Genomic DNA, 16,466 nt, shown 5'->3' with positions numbered 1-16,466 from the left:
TTCTAGTGTAGGGCTCTTACTACAGTTTGATCTGATCTCTTCACTTAAAGATCCGGTTTGTTTGAAGGGATTGAGGGAACTTTTGCCCATCTCTAATTCAATGTACCTAGTTGGCAACACTGCCTAAGGCAATGCTGCACCCCAAGAAAGAAGGGGAAGATGTTTCAGAGATAGGGGAACAGTTTCCCGGTATTCCTATTAAAAACAAAACAAAACAAAATTGCAACCAGAGCCAAGGTTTGGAGTGGGGAGGGAGAGAAGAGACGAAGGAAAGGTACGGTCAAGTTTTTGCAGTCTGTCTCGTTCCTCTTCTGAAAACACCGGGCAAGGGAAAGGCTGTGTACTTGGGAAGCGAAATTGGGCCGAAGAAACAGTCCAAGGTAGTAGGCAGCCATCTGTCGATAGGCAGGGGGGAGAGAGCAGCAAAGTTGGGAATGCTGCTCGTTCACCCTGCATGCTCCAAGAGAGAGAGATAGGAAAAGTGGACGACGAAGAAAGTTGAAGTGGGGTCCTCGGTTTGAGGTTTTTGAAATTCAGATTTTTATTTTTGAAGAAGAAGAAAATGTGAACAAAACTAGCTCCGGAGATCAAGCAAGCCTGAGATGGAGAAGAGGGGGGCGGGGAAGGGCGGAGAAGTGAAGAGAGCTGGGGTGGGAGATGCAGAACAAACTCCTTCCCACCAGAGTCACCAGTCTTCGGGGACTCCTGGGCTTTCAGGCTCCGAGGGTCTTAGTCCTCCAGGAAGGTCTGCCCTTCGAGGAGAGAGAGGGTAGGAAAGAGGAAAAGGGGGGCGGGGTGGGAAAGTAGGGGTTTTTCCTTTTTCTCTTTCCTGCTAAGGCTTGCCTAAGAACCCCAGGCCAGCTCCAGCAGACGGGAAGGTCTGTAAGAGGAAGAAAAAAAAAGAAAGCAAGAGAAAACTCTGCTGTGGCAACTTTTGAAAACTGGCTGCATGATTAGTAGCGAGGCACAAAGCGGAGGGACAGCTGCACCATCCTGGGTGGGGGTGAGGGTGGAAGGGAGGGCGGTAAGGGAAAAGTCCGAAGCCTGGGCCCAGGGGGCGTGGGCGGGCCGCCCGCACACAGTCTCCGGGACAGGGAAAGGTTGAAATGTTATAGCCTCTAGGTCGCTTGAGAAAAGTAACCCGAAAGGGAAATCGGAGACTTTTGCCTAGTGAACAACCTGTTGGAAAGCAACCGAGTGAAGCTTCCTCCTCACAGCTCTCGTAGCTGTAGTGATTATGGGGATTAAAAGGAAAGCCGATTATCTTGAGGGCTGTCGGGCATAGCCAACGATAGAGAACTAGTTTTGGGCTCGGGTTTTGTCTGAAAGCACCCACACGCAGTAGAGTGGCACCCATAGCGCCCATGTTTATAGAGCTTCCAGGCTCACAAAATGCTTTCCCCACGACCATGCTGCCCTCTAAATAATTGTGGAAGGAAAGGATAGACAGGCTCTGGTCTCCTCGCCCCGCTTCTGCATCCCAAGCCACTCTTCTCTTCACCCTCCTGCTTCGCCTTTCCCAGTCCCGCCGTAGTTAACCTTTAGGGCACAGGCGCGCGAGCTGTGCCAGCCTCCCCTTTCCTATATCCCGGGGCAGGTGGCAGCGCGGGCATGGACGCGAACGTGGGTGGGAGCTACGCCCAGCTGAGCTCTGTCTGACCCAGCCTGCTCCTCCTGACCCCAGGCCCTCGGCCATCGCACTTCACCGCGTAGAGATGGAAAACAAACACAACGCACGAAGGAAACATTTGCCCCCAGCCCAGCTCGGTGCGGGAAAGGGGAAGGTGTGTGGCGGCGGTGCGAGAAGGGAGCACCGCGAACCCGCAGCCTTGAGAGCGGGAACCAAGACCTTGCTGGTTCGGAAGCCTGCCCTCCGCCAACCTGCAGACTCAGGACTACACTGCCCTCTCCGAAGTGCAATGGAGAAAGGCGTCCTTAGATTCCCAGTACCCAAGAGCTATCTATCACCTTCCTCCTTTGCTGCGGAGTCCAAACACGGCAGTTCTAGGTGTCTTCTCCCCATCCCCCATCCCTACCCGATCCATTTTTGTATAAAACCAAGCTGTCCCACAGGGTATGCAGCCACCAAGGGTGGCCTTGGGGGTGTTGGGGAACGCAGAGGAGGGGGCTGATTCCTGTTTTGCATTTGTGTAGATGTCTCCTACGGAGTTTATAGGAGTCTCAAAATGGTCAGGCTCCCTGTCTTTTTTCACCACAGGGTTGAGGGAAAGTGGGAGGAAGATGAGGTTATTTAAAGCTCATTTGCTACCAGAACAAAATGTTCCAGCTCTCCCTCTCCTGTCTCGGAGCGCCTCTGCCCAGCCTTTGATATTTAAGACCGACAAGATCCTCCATGAAACTACCTGTTAAGGAAATGAGTGACACCGAATTCTGAAGGGCTCGTCATGTCTTAAAAAAAGAAAAAAAAAGTCAACCGCATTCTTTTGAGAGGGGGGTCGTTCTTGAAGTGTGCCCCATGGCTGGGGGAGAGAAACAGCAGAGACATGTAAGCACTGCTGTCCATCAGCCCCCAATCCAAACTGTCCCCCATCAGTCCGCGCTCGGCTCCATTCCTGAGGACCAGCCTGGACTATCCTCGCTGGTGCGTACGGACATCGGCCGCACGAAAAGGGCACAAACACGTCGCTAGACCGCTAGGTTTCGGGGACGACTGGAGAGATTCCTAGTTGACTTTGGCAGAGCGGGTTTCCTGCCTTGACAAAAACCAAAACCAAAACCACCTCCCCTAGTTAGGGCTTTCCTTCCTCAGCCCCAAGCCAGCTCGCCAAGCATAAGATGCCGGCCAGGTGAATTACCCGAGTTTGAATTCAACTGTTTTCTTGACATTTCGGAAAACTTCGATCACGTTGTTCCTGAGGCTTAATCTATTGATTTGCTAAATCTATAGTTTCATCTCTTTAAAGACAAAACCAAACAAAAACAAACAAACAAACAAAAAACTCAGCGCTTTGGGGAGGAAGGAAGGAATGGTACAAAATATTATTTTCAATAGCATTTTTATCCAGTTTCCTTTGATGTTTTCACATCGTAGCTTTGCGTCTACTTCGTAACATTACTTGTATTTTTTGGTCCTGATTTATGCTACGACAGGACTTTGTTAGTAGCTGATTCTGTGAGGTGGTTTAAAAAAAACAAAACAAAACAAAATAAAACCCTAGTTCTGAAGCGTGTAAAGGCTATCTGGGTTTAAGCTTGATCATCATTTTAGATAAATGATTATGAAATTTATTGTAATTATGATGCTACTGTTGATTGCAATAATAAATGTACATAACTTTTTTTGGTTTACAAAGTGCTTACTGCACAACTCCTGTATCCATTTTTAAAACGGGGCGGGGCGGGGGGAGAGTGATGCTGGGATGGGAATTTAGGAAGGCTGCCTTCATCCAAGCTTTATTTTCTTCAAAAGATATTACCCGACCTGCTTCGCTAACTCCCATATCACCACTAGTAAGGAGCAGCAAACCTTGGGAGAAGAACAGAGGGACTATTTGGAGGGGGGTCACATTGGGCTGAATATTTTTGTTTTCAGAACTTCGTCCAAAGCTTTATTTCTCAGCGTTTGTCTTGATTATACCGAGTTCCAGAAAAGGACCCCCCGGAAACGAAATATTGCATAAATACTATGCAATGAAAGTAGGTGTAGGGAGGGGGAGAGGGGAAATGAGTGAGTCTTCTTTGGATAGGGATGCTCATTTTGACAGGGAGGGAAACAATGTTCCGTTAGGGGAGCAGGAATGCTCTAGAAGAAGCGCGTAAAATCAGAGCTAGCACCTATTCGGTCCGCCTACTTTGTAGTACGGCAGTAAATTAGCTGTGGCTTTAAGTGTCCTTTTCTTTTCGGCCGCTGGTGGCCTCGGTATTCACCTAAGTGACCCTATTCACCCCTGGGCCGTTCTGTCTTTTTCTGTGTCCCGAAGTTTGTCAGCTCCTTTCCAGCAATTTAGAAGAGGATGAACACGTCACCTCTTCCAGTGGATTCAACTCTTCAACTCCAGGGCTGGGATTCTTGACTGCAACATTTCCTTTCCTAACAGCTAGAGCTAGGAAACGAAGCAATGCTTTTCTCGTTATTTATCCTCTTCTATTGCTTTCTCTCCTCAGCCCCCAGTTGAATCCCAGGGGTATTGGCACAAGTAAAACAATGTTGCTTGTTGCATACATAACTTGCTCATTAAAGAAAAAGGCACAGGTAGGACACGCGCAATGAAGGCATGGAGATGAATTTTTACTGCAAACCTTTAAACGGTGCTGTGATACACAATAGGGGTTATTTTTAAAAATATGCCAATTTTCTGTATACAGGTGTTCTGAAACATCCACCCAGCTCAAGGTGTTAGGGGTTTTTGTTACTGTTGTTTTGCTTGTTGGTAATAATGTGTGAACCGTTCGGTCTACGCATAACAATTCATATTGTAACACAATCTACAAAAGCCTGGGTATAGAACTTTGTAAATCCGATAGGTAGCTAGCTAGCTCCCTCTGTTTGGATTTCTGTCCCGTTGCTGCAATACCGTTAAGGATGATTCAATACCAAGGAGACAGCACAATACCTGTGCTTTGGGGAATGGCAATATGCTGTAATACACACATACATATTTTATTTCCCCTTTGCTGTGTTACAACAGACTGTGTCCAAATAATCTGGATATCTCAAAATATAAGCGCTTCCAGTCAAAACACACCTACCGTTTGGGGAAGGCACTATGCTTGCTTTTGTATGGATGTGGGTGTGTGGACATACCTCGCTCTGGTTAGGCGCACACACACATTTTTTTTTACATGTATGGTTTGTCATATACGGATGCCTCGCATCTGTTTTACATACCCTATTTTTATGTCAAAGATTCAGCCGACTACATGTACTGGCAAGATGCAACAATTCAAACCCGGCTGCTAGTAACGTGAAAGAGAGTGGAGGGAAAGTTGAAACATTCTTTACTAGCAGCTTCCAGCCTCTCAGAATCATGAGGCCTCGCTGAAAGGATGTGCTTAGGAGAATCATAGCTAAGGACCAGGCAAAAAGTGAACCCTGCATAGTAGGTAGAAATCTCCATTTAATTTATTTTTTTTAGGTCACCTTGGGTGGCCTCCCTTTACTTTGATAAGCCAAAGGATTCATTGCATAAAGGTGCATGAATCAGAAAGCCAAGAACTCTGGGACCTCTCCCTCACCAGCTTCAACCCCAACATTTCTTAAGAATCACATTCTTTAGGCCTTATCCCCAGGGCAGGTGTATTCTTGAGAACACAGGAAGGACTCAGTCCTGCCCTTCAATGAGATATTTCTCACTCCTGAGGTAAGGAGAAGGACCAGGTGGTCTGCCAACCTTAGAAGAATTGGCAGGGGTATCCGATGAGTGGCAGGTTAGATCCAGAGTGAGATGGATTTGGCGTTGGTATCTTCCACCTGACATATATTATGAGTGGCTTTGGGTAAGTCACTTTTACCTCTTTGCCTCAATTTCCTCGACTGTAAAAAGAGGTGGTCGGACTGGAAATGAGATAATACATGTAAAATTATTTACTTTAATGTGCCTCAGGGAGTACCTAAAAGTGATTTTATTATTAGCAGCCAATAATTATTTTTTCATGGTAATATTAATAAATAAAATTATGATTCCATTGCTGTTCAAAATCTTGACATCCTATGCACTGAGTAGACTGGCAGTCCTCCCATGATTTTGGACTTGTGGGTGGGAAGAAGCAGCATTCCACCTGGCCTTCACATTGCTTTTCAGAAAGGTAATTTTCAATCAATATTATGTCAAACAAGCCCCTAGAAACAGTGTCATTCACCTTCCTTATCTTTTTACCACCACCACCACTACTAATGACACGTTAACAAACAAGGTTCATCTTGCTAATCCACACCTTCCCCTCCCCACTATACAGTAGGAAGGCAGGCTTGAGAGCTGTTTCAGCTCTCCTCACTTAACTTTCTCTAAGCCTCAGTTTCCTAATCAATAAAAGGAGATAATAATACTGATAAAGCTGAGATCTAGAAAGGCCTTTAGGGATTATCCAGTCCAATCCCTCACAGATGAGGATTCAGAAGTCCAGAGATGGGCAGAGTGTGAGGCTAAGATCAAACTGCTAGGGAGTGGCAGAGCCAGAAATAAATCCAGGTCTTTTGATGCCACACCCACCTTCCTTGCCATAACACTCTCCCTACCTTAGAGATCGTCCAGGCTAACTTTCTGGTTTTCCATAGGAGAGCAAACTCAAGCAAGCTCAGGGAAGCTAGGTTACTCTTCCAAGGTCATAGGAAGCCACGTCTTCTGATTTCCAGTCCAGTGTTCTCATTTCTTAGGCTGGGCTCAATTGCAGCAGTTTTCAGGGAAAGAAAAGAAAGTAAGAGTAATAATACATACCTTCAAAAGGTGACAGAGAGGTGACAGATCTTTCTTAGACCTCCTCCATAAGTGGAATGATTCCCTCTGGCTTAGGCCTTCCTAGAATCTCTTGGGTCATCAGGTGTCTTCCTAGTTCTGTCTCTGTCACCACTGGCTAAGTATTCTCTTTCCCAGTTCATTTGGATTTGGTTTTTTTTTTTTAATGTTTATGTTTTTTTTTAAGCAATAGCCTTTCAAGCCCAAGTTTGCTCAGCTATAAAATAAGTACAATAATACTCTTACTACATAGTTTTGAGGCTTTTATTATGATGCATTTAAATCCCACAGAAATGTGACCTAATTAATGAAATTCAAAGTAGTCTACCCATTAGTACTTTATAACACTGTTGTTGTTTGTCCTACATTCTCAAAGAAGACTGTGACATCAGGAAGGTGATACCATGACTTGCAAATGAATTGGATTTAAGTGAGGAAGGGCTGTGCAAAGTTACCATCATCATTAGGATGCCTGGAGGTGGCTGCTACTGTAATTTGTTCCCCAGAAACATTTGGGTTGGCCAATAGTATCTTTTCTGCACCCTCTACCCTGAGCCTAGAAACCCAAGTACTTTTTACCTGGAGGCAGCATAGACAGTGCACTGTGTCCCGAGTCAGAGAACCTGGGTTCAAATCCCACCTCTAACATTCACTGCTTGTGTGACCTTGGCCAAGTCACTGTTGTTCCTGAGACTTGGGTTCCTCTTCCGCAAAATGAGGGGGGTTAGACTAGACAGTCTCTGAGATCTGCAATCTACTTTTTGCTAAAAATACTGCTGACCCTGGGTTCATAAGGGTTTGTTTGTCTTTAAATGTTTTGAGGGGAAAGGGTGGCGTTGGGAACATATTTTGTAGGGAGAGGGGAAGGTTTGTGGTGAGAAGAGGATGTGTGGTTTGGGGTGATAGATGGTATGCATGAGTCGTTGGGAATCATATCTTGTAGATTGTTGGTGAGTTCCTATTTTTGCTCATCAATTTCTGTAGCAGCTACCAAAAGGAAAAAGCTGGTTAAGGAGAATAGTTTCCTTGTCCCCAGATGTCCACTTCTATCCTAAGGAGTGCAATGAATCATAGAATAATAGAATCATACAATCTCAGAATTGCAAGGGACCCTAGAGAACATGCAGTCTAACCTTGACACACATCATGACTCCTCTCTGTATCATCCCACCTGCTCATCAATTAGCATCCAGTTTAAAACCACCAGAGATGAGAAGACTCATTGCTTCCCTCAGAGCTCATGCCATTTTGGATAACTCTAATTGTTAGGAAGTTTTTCTTGCAAGTTGGACCAAATTCGCCTCCTTTTAACTTCTCTCCATTGGTCTTTGTCTTGCCTTCTGGAGCCAGGCAGAACAAATGTAATCCTCTTTCCCATATGATAACCTTAAGAATAATGGAAGTCTGTGATTATGCCCCCATGAAAGGTGAGGAATCTTCAGTTCTTTGATCCATCCTTACATAAGGTGATTTTGAGTCCCCTTACTCATCAACCAGAGGCTGGCCTCTTCTGGATGAACTCTAGCTTGTCAAAGTCTTTCCTAAAATATAAAACCCCAAAATGCTCTAGATGTGGCCTGACCAGGGCACAATCTAGAGGGACCAGCTAAGTGTTACACTTCAATCATTATCTCCTCCAGGGCAGGTATGTGAGACCTCTGGCAAAAATGACACCCAAATGAGGAAGCAAGAGCAACTTTGGGAAGCTGTGGCATTTTTTCAGTGGTAAAGAAGAGATTAGAAGGTGGAAAGACAGCAGACAGATGCATCTTTGATGCATTAATGACTTGATCAGAAGTTAAATGAGGTCGTGCCAGAGGCTGAGAATGTATGGGGGAGAGTGGGGAGGGTGCATGTCCTTAGCTTTTCTTTGTTACCAAATATGTCTAACTTTTCTTCCTGGAAGCCTGTTTTTTTCTTCACTGAGGTTTCCTCAGCCTGAAAGAATCTCTAGATATAGCCTGCACATTATGCTAGAGAGTAGGAAATATAATAGAGAATGTGCCTTGAAATTCTGAGTAAGAGGAAATGTGACGTGGACTTACTTCCCTCAGCCAGCCTGGCACTTCTGAGCAGCATAAAAGGTACTGGGAGGAGGGGGCTGGTAATGGAGACTCCTACAGGCAGCTCTGCAGCTATTATGAATTAGGATGATTAGAGCATCATAGGATTCTAGAGATGGAAGGGAAGAGATCTTCAAAATGATCTAGTTCCTATATCATCATTTTATTTTACAAATGAGAAAGCTGAAGATTAGAAGTTAAGTGACTTGCTCAAGGTCACACAGATAGTAAGGGGCATAGCTAAGGTTCAAACCTATCTTTTTCCATACAATAAAGAAGGTGGTAAAGGACACAAAGGTGAAGGAAATTTGGGAATGGGGGAAGGGAGATTAAGGGAATTGACTAAAAGAGGACAGTGTGAGGAGGGAAATGCCTCAGTTACTTTAAGCCTAGGAAAATCAATGTTTCATATCCTTTCTTTAATTCCTAAATTTCAGGAAAAAGGATGCTGCGCCCCCTGGTGCAGCTAAATGCTAGCAAAAAGCAATAAGACTAATGATTAATAACCACAAGGAAAGATGCTCAAATTCCTTAATAATCATAGAAATGCAAATCAAGGCAATCCTAAAGCTATTGACTTACACCCACTAGAATGGCAAAAATAGCAAAGAGTGATAAAAATTCAATGTTGGCGAGGCTGCAGGGAAACAGGCACTCTCAAACATTGTTGGTGAGACTACAGACTTGTAAGTACATTTTTGGAGAGGAATATAGCAATATGCAGTAAGAGTGATAAAAATAACCAGAGATTTTTATCTATAATTTCCATAGCTAGGACTTTACTCTAAAAATGTCATGGGGAGAGGAAGAGACTTATCTAAACAAACATATTCATTTTTGCTCTACTTGTCTGATGTCAGATACTTAAGTGTTAGCATGAAGCAATGATAGCTTTAGAAAACTTAATGTACCTTTCTAATCTCCAAGGGAACTGTTAGAGAACAAAAAGGGACTTCTAAAGGATCTGACACTTTTCTTCTCCTAGCATAAGGAAGTGGAAAGTGAAATATACTTCTCTCTGTAAAAGAATAGGGTGATCTTTTGCATATTTTAGACAATAGTAAAATATATGCTTAGAAGCATCTTGGTATAGTGGAAAGAAAGCTGAGGTAGATGTCTTAAAACTTGGATTCTGATAGCAATTCCAATCTTGAGAAAGTCACTCTGGGTGTCAGTTCCTTTATCTGCAAAATTAGAGGATTGCACTAACTAGACTACTCTTCTCATTTCTAATATTTGAGGCTGTATTAGACCCTCTCCCCCTCTTTCACTTCTTGTCCTTGGGTTTTCTTAAAGCTCCTTATAATAGTAACTCACATTTCTGTAGTTCCTTAACTTTTTTTAAAAGTCATGTTCCTTAGACAAACCTGTGAGATAGACAGTGCAAATGGAATCTACTTATGGATGAGGAAATTGAGTCTCAGTGAGCTGAAATGACTTCCTTGGGGTCACCCAGCTAGTAAGTTTTCTGGGTGCTCATATTCTAAAGTCTCCTCACTTAAATTCAGTTTTTTCCCATTATGATAGCCAGAAGTACCAACATATGCCCCCAAAACCAATGTGTTTCAGCATCCTAGACTTAAATTCTCAGGTCCCTGAACAAAAATTTCAGAAAGGGTCTCTTTTACTCATTTTTAATGCAAAACAAGCAAACCTTCATTAGAGAAAGGATAGATCCTTTCATGGGCCTCCCTGCAATGAAGCAGCTGTTTGGGCAATAATTAAGCCTATGATATGTTTCTTTTTTTAAAAAAAAAGTGCTGTACTGAAAATCATGTTACTAAGTGTTATATGTGGTAGGTGTGAATATCTGCTTCAGCAGTTCCAGGCACAAGCCCAAAAACTTCAACAGAACTAGGATGGCATTTTGCTCTTAATGGGACTAACATTCTAAAGATAAATAGATAGAACCACTTAGAGTATATTCTCCCCAAAGGAACAAATTCTCAGTTTACATTGATATTTGGGAAATAAACATATAAATTCAGAGCTTTTTTTGTTTTGTTTTTAAAGGCAAGGTCAATCAAGTCTGCACAAAATTATAAGGGAGATAAGAATTAGTTTTCTTGCCTCCACTTTCTATGAGGCTACCTCTTCAAGAATGAAGGGTGAATCATCACCACCACCACTATCATCACCACCTTTTGTATCCTTCATTCCTTCCCCTCCATCCCACCACCTTATATACATATTTCAGTTACTCAGAGTTTTGTTTTATTTTTTTAATTCTTCACCCTTCCACTTTCAAAGCTTTATTTCAGACAGTAAGTAGGGGTTGTTGTTTTGGGGATGGGACAGAGCAAGGATTGGAACCATACACCTCTCACCCTTTCCCCCTCGATACACCACTTGCTAACTCACTATTATTGTCTCAGTCAAAGGTTTTGAGCCTTCACTGTAACTTGTGAAACTTGACTCACCATAAAACAAATACTTACATGCAAAGAAAAGCAGACTTTACTCACAACAAAATGTGCTATAAAGAAGAAATATTGAAGAAAAAAAAAACCACAGAAACAAATTGAGTACCCATTGCTTGAGGAATGACTGAACAAGTTTTGTGGTATATGAAGGTAATAGAATATTATTTTCCATAAAAATGACCAATAAGAATTCAGAGAAATATGAGAAGACTTACATGAATTGATCCAGAGAGAGGAGAGCAAAACCAGGAGAATGATGTGCCATAACTCCAATAAAGTGAATGAAAACAACACTCAAAGAGAGCTGAATTCAGACTGAATGCAAAGACCAATCTTGGTTTTGGAGAACAGATGATGAAAGTAGCATCGCTCCTTTTGGCAGAGAGGTGGGGAAATATGGGTAACATTTGTGTATTGTCAGATGTGAGGACCATGCTGGTTGGTTTTGCTTAGCTGATTTATCTTTGTCACAAGGGAGGATTCTATGGGACCACAGGATTTAGGAAAGTGACTCTGATGCAAAAAACAGAAGGCAGAAGGCATCTGTAAAACTTTACCAAAAACAGTAATACCAAAAAAAGTATCTACACACACACACACACACACACACACACACACACACACACACACACACATGCCCTAAGGCATTGCTTATTTTGCCTATGTCTAGTCCCTGCTCTGCAGTAGCAGATTTTCTTTGTAGTTACACTGGTGTGGTAAGGGTAAAGGCAGCCTTCTCTGTAGGAATATGTGCAAATTTGCAGCAAATCTTAGAGAAAATGGAAAAAATTTAAGACTTTCCTTTTAGCGGTTCTTCTATTGGACATTGTAAAAAATACTCTCCAAATTCTAATCAACTAAACATATTTACTATTAAGCCCTTGGAGCACAGAGGCTGAAATGAAACAGTCTCTTGCCTCCAGGAGTTTGCATTCTACTGGAGGCGGGGTAAGAGATGCAACAAATATAGAGATAATAAAACACAAAGCAATTTGTGGAGAGAAAGAGCAGTTAACATTTACTGGGAGGAGAAAAATCTTCAAGTAGAAGGTAGCATTTGAAATTCCCTTCAATGATGCTAGCATGGTGATTTGAATTCGAAGAGGTGAAAACGAGGAGTGAATCAATGCAAGGCATTGTGGACAGTCTGTGAAAATGCATGGAGATAGGCGATGGATTGGAAAACAGCTGGCAAGTAGTTCAGTTTGGCTAAAAGGTAGTGTGCTGGAAGGTGAAGTTAAGTCTAGAAAAGTAGGCAAGGACGAGATTTTGCAGAACTTTAAATGACAAAGTAAGAAGTTTGCATCTTATCCTCATATGGAAGGTATGCTTAGGAGCATAGTGGTGTATAATAATCTCCTAAATCATTAATCCCTTACCATGTTCACTCCTTATTAGCAAGGTCAATGAAGATGAGACCATTGTTCCGGCATGATGTCTCCTAGATAAGCTGTGAATTTGACTGAATGTTCCCCTTGCCCCTTTATCGCCCGATCAAGGATAACTAGTTGATTCACCACCATTATGTACCCTTGGATTCGTCATTTAAAACATAGCTCAGAGTCACACTGGAGCTGGAGCTGGAGCTCATGAAGAGTAAGGGTCAGAGCTACAATGTGAGTGGGGGAGTGGGGGAAGCAAAACTGGACTATGTCCTTAACTACTACTGTGAGTTACCTGAACAATTTCACTGGGGGGGAGAGGGGGCTCAGGGATGGAAGGAAGAAGGGTTGATTTTCAAGGGACCCAGTACTGTTGTTGTTGGGTTTGTCCTTTGTAAAAAGACCTTAGCTTAAAAGGGCCAGGGTCTTCCATTGCATCCTGAGCCTTCTCCAGTCATCCCGCTGAATAGCTGATCACTGGACCCAGATGCCTCTGGAGGAGAAAGTGAGACCGGTACCTTTGCACAGCCCTCCCTCACTCAAATCAAAGTCAATTGCAAAGTCATGTCATCATCTCCCTGATGTCATGGTCCTCTTCAAGAACACAAATGCAAACACAACCTGTTAGTGCCTGAATGGGGACCCAGCTGGCCAATTCCAGTTGGGTAATTCAGCTTGTCCTTTCCTCTCCTCTCCCCTCTTTTCCTTTTCTCTCCTCTCCCCTTACCTGATGGTATTCTTCCCAAAGGAAGCTAAATTTTGATGGCCAAAAGCTGCCTAGTTCACTTGGGGTTTACTGGCCACATCTCTGTCTCAAAGACCAAGCCTCAAGGGACTGAGTATGTTCTCCTTGTGAGTAATCTTACGTCCAGAGTAGCACTCTAAGTTTGGATGATTGTAAAGGTCACTGGAAGATACATGGCTCACATTAGGAGTAGATTAGCTGAGTCATTAACCTCAAGTTTCTGTTTGCAGGGGATGGTGGGACCACTCAGGATAGTATAATATATCTGGATTACTGTATAGTTCACTGAGGAAGTGAAAGTCCACCAGAGTTAATAATATTTATTTTTAATATTTGTTGGTTGGGTTTTTGTTTTTTGCTTGTTTTACCATTAATGGGTTTGGGTATTTGTTTTCCCATTTTTATCAGGTTAAATAAAACCTGTCTTTTATTTGATGCATTGTTAGCCTGGATACTTGCAGGGGATCTGAGGGCCCTTTTTATAGAAACCTTGACATCAGCCAAAATTTGACTTTCCTAAGGAAGTTTTTGTAAAGGGCAACAGCAAAATAATGATGATGATGATGATGATGATGATGATGATGATGATGATGATGATGATGATAATGTTAGATGCCTTCAAGATTGAACCTACTTTGGGCAAACCCAGAATCTCAGGTTCTGGAATGTGGGTACACTGGGGATAACTAGGAGCCACTGAAGTTTATTGAGCAGAGGTGTGACATACAAAGATTTGGAGTTTAGAGCTATTAATTCAGCACATGAATTACCATAGTGACATATACATGTATACAGGCCTATATATGTTTAGGTATACACATATTATCTGTCCCTGCCACACTAAGAATGACGTTCTGAGTTCACTAGGGAACACCTTCCAACTGTGACAGTGGTTGAATTGTTTTAAAACCTTTTTCTATCACCTCAATGTCTTTCCTAAATAATGTTTTCATCCTTTCTAGAAAGCAGCACTAACTGCCCTTGAACATAAAGGGTTAGTAGGATCATGGGATTATAGATTTAGTGGTTAAAGAGAACTTAGTGTGGCCATCTGATTTAACTCCCTCACTTTATGGATGAGAAAACTGAGGCCCAGAGAAGTGAATGACTTACCCAAGGAAGGTCACACAGTTAATCAGTGACAGAAGCAGGATTTGAACCCAGATACTCTGATTAATGAGTTTGAAAAATTACTACATGAGTCATGTAATCCAGGCAGAGGTCGTTAGGAATATATCAGGAAAGACTATTGTAAACCAAGGGAAAACATAGAAGCAACTGAATTCAATAATGTTCATTCAACAACTATGGATCAAGTTCTTACTATGTACAAAACCCATAACTGTTGGGAATTTGAAGATAACAAAACCTGGTCCATACCCCCCACTTGTTTACAATTTGCTAACTTTTATATTAGTAGCAGGGTCAGTACTTTCAATACTAGTGAAAATGAGGTGGTATTCTTTCTGAAAAAAAAATTTCATTCTATTCCATGACAATAACAATACCAGTTTTGAATGGCTATGACCAAAGCACAGTTAGCAATGATGGTAGCTAAGTAGCATGGCAGATAGAGCACCAAGCCTGAAGTCAGGAAACTCTGAGTTCAAATCTTGCCTTACTCTTTTACTAGCTGTGTGCCCTTGATTGGGCAAGTCACTTCAGTTTCCTCAACTGTGAAATGGGGATAATAATAGCACCTACCTCCCAGAGCGGTGAGAAACAAAACTGAGATAATGTATGATTAGCACAGTGCCTAGCATATGGGAGGTGCCATAAAAATGTGAACTATTACTATTATTAATTAGTTATCATAAAATGCATCTATTATGGATCTTTGATAATTCCATGCCCCTCTAAACATTCTAATTTACCTCTAATCCTCAGGGCATGCTTACTCTGGAGAAGTACATTTAATTATTTTCAAAAAACTAAATTTATTAAACACTTTATTTGAGAATGTAGGGACAGATCAGCTTAGAAGATAATCATGAGTGTTTATACAGTACATTAAAGTTTGCAAATGCTTTACAAATATTATCTCATTTGATCTTCACAACAACTTTGTGAAGTAGGTGCTATTATTATCATCTCTATTTCACAGATGAGGAAACTGAGGCAGAGATTAAAAGACTTGTCCAGGGTCACCCAGAAAGTAAGTGTCTGAGGCCAGATTTGAATTCAGGAAGATGTCTTCCTGACTCCAGGCCCAACACTTTATCCACTGTGCCACCTAGGCGCCCTACTATAGCAATATTGCCTCTCAATCAAAAGTAACAAAATCTAAACCCCAAGGGTAGGTAGTCTATATTAAACTATTATTAGGGGGAAAAAACCTCTAGTCTTCATTTGTCCCCTTAATGTTGCTAATAACATCTTTTTACCTGTTCAGAAGGCTTTGGGTTAAACTTGTTCACCTGCTCCTTACCTCTTCCCTTTCCCATCATGTACCACTCTTCTACCAGAAGCCATGACAGGTAGTAGGGATGTTGGGAGATTAATTCCCACTCAACTTCATAATCTAATAAGGTTCGAGTAAGTATCTGAATATTTAAGGTCCACTTCTTCCCAACCCTCTATCTCTGCAACTCTAAGTAACAAATTGGGAGGCCAGTCTCTGGTGTTTTTCCAAGAAAAGTCTCCTGAGACTTGCATGCTGCTAAAAGAGTCTTAATAGTTTAGTCATAATAATCCATTAGTAGCACTAATGTCATTTTGCACCAATACATTCACACACAACTTTGTTGTAGCTTAAAAAAATGGACTTTCAAATGCAAATAACTTGAGACTTGTACTTAAATTATTCTTCAGCACTTTCATGCTACCTAAATTGTGCTTTGTATTCCTGGTTATTATTTTTTTAAACAAAAGAACTTTAGAGAAAAAAAGTGAGGCTCAGAGATAAAGTGACTTCAATACGGTCCAACAAGAAGTCAGTGGTAGAGGTTTAATAAGAATTTGGAGCTATTCTTATTTCAAGATTAGAGCTCTCAGAACTCCACAAAGCCTCAACCCTAACCACTTGTCACTTGTCTTTTTCTTTACAGCAAAGAATTATGCCACCAATATCTGTTGGGAGATTAGAAACACAATCAAAATGACAAAAAGGGAAAATAAGTTTTGTGGTCTGAGACTCACTTGTTCAGAATAGGAAATGATCCATTTTGAGACTGTATTTGTACAGGTAAGGGGTTCATCAGGGGAGGTCTCCCATTCTCCTTGATGAGTATATAGGGAAGGGAGCCTTTGTTAAGAACCTTTGAAAGTACCCCTTCTGTAGATTGGCACCCTGTTGAGGGGACAAAAGACAATTGATTAAATCTCATTGTTTGGGTCTGCCCCCAAGACGAATTGGTTGGTTTGTTGCTATCCCTGGGAGCCTTCTGAGGGATGGCTTTCAATAATGGGGGCTGCCCCAAAAATAATTTGGTAGGCTTAGA

The 16,466-nt window shown here is 42.2% G+C and overlaps 1 protein-coding gene across 2 annotated transcripts; it reads left to right on the top strand.

Moving 5' to 3' along the window:
• The first annotated feature begins 226 nt into the window (after nucleotides 1–226).
• Nucleotides 227–3,300, top strand: LOC110196481 (uncharacterized). 2 transcript variants are annotated; one of them, XM_020969766.2, is made up of 2 exons: nucleotides 227–769; nucleotides 1,598–3,300. In XM_020969766.2, the coding sequence occupies exons 1-2, from the start codon at nucleotides 603–605 to the stop codon at nucleotides 2,130–2,132; spliced, it is 702 nt and encodes a 233-aa protein (XP_020825425.1). In that variant the 5' UTR covers nucleotides 227–602; the 3' UTR covers nucleotides 2,133–3,300. The 2 variants fall into 2 exon arrangements, with proteins under 2 accessions (XP_020825425.1, XP_020825426.1); XM_020969767.2 differs by having other exon boundaries at nucleotides 232–769; nucleotides 1,685–3,300.
• The last annotated feature ends 13,166 nt before the right edge of the window (nucleotides 3,301–16,466 follow it).

The sequence above is a fragment of the Phascolarctos cinereus genome, unplaced genomic scaffold (genome assembly GCF_003287225.1).
Source record: "Phascolarctos cinereus isolate Bilbo 61053 unplaced genomic scaffold, phaCin_HiC Scaffold_4;HRSCAF=312, whole genome shotgun sequence".
Lineage (NCBI taxonomy): Eukaryota > Metazoa > Chordata > Mammalia > Diprotodontia > Phascolarctidae > Phascolarctos > Phascolarctos cinereus.
This window is presented reverse-complemented; position numbering and strand designations above follow the sequence as displayed.

Bases quoted from the DNA above. Each gene is read 5' to 3' on its own strand.
- LOC110196481 (XM_020969766.2), top strand. From the start codon at position 603: ATGGAGAAGAGGGGGGCGGGGAAGGGCGGAGAAGTGAAGAGAGCTGGG. The intron at 770-1,597 runs GTAGGAAAGAGG...ATCCCGGGGCAG, and splicing joins GCCCTTCGAGGAGAGAGAGG to GTGGCAGCGCGGGCATGGAC.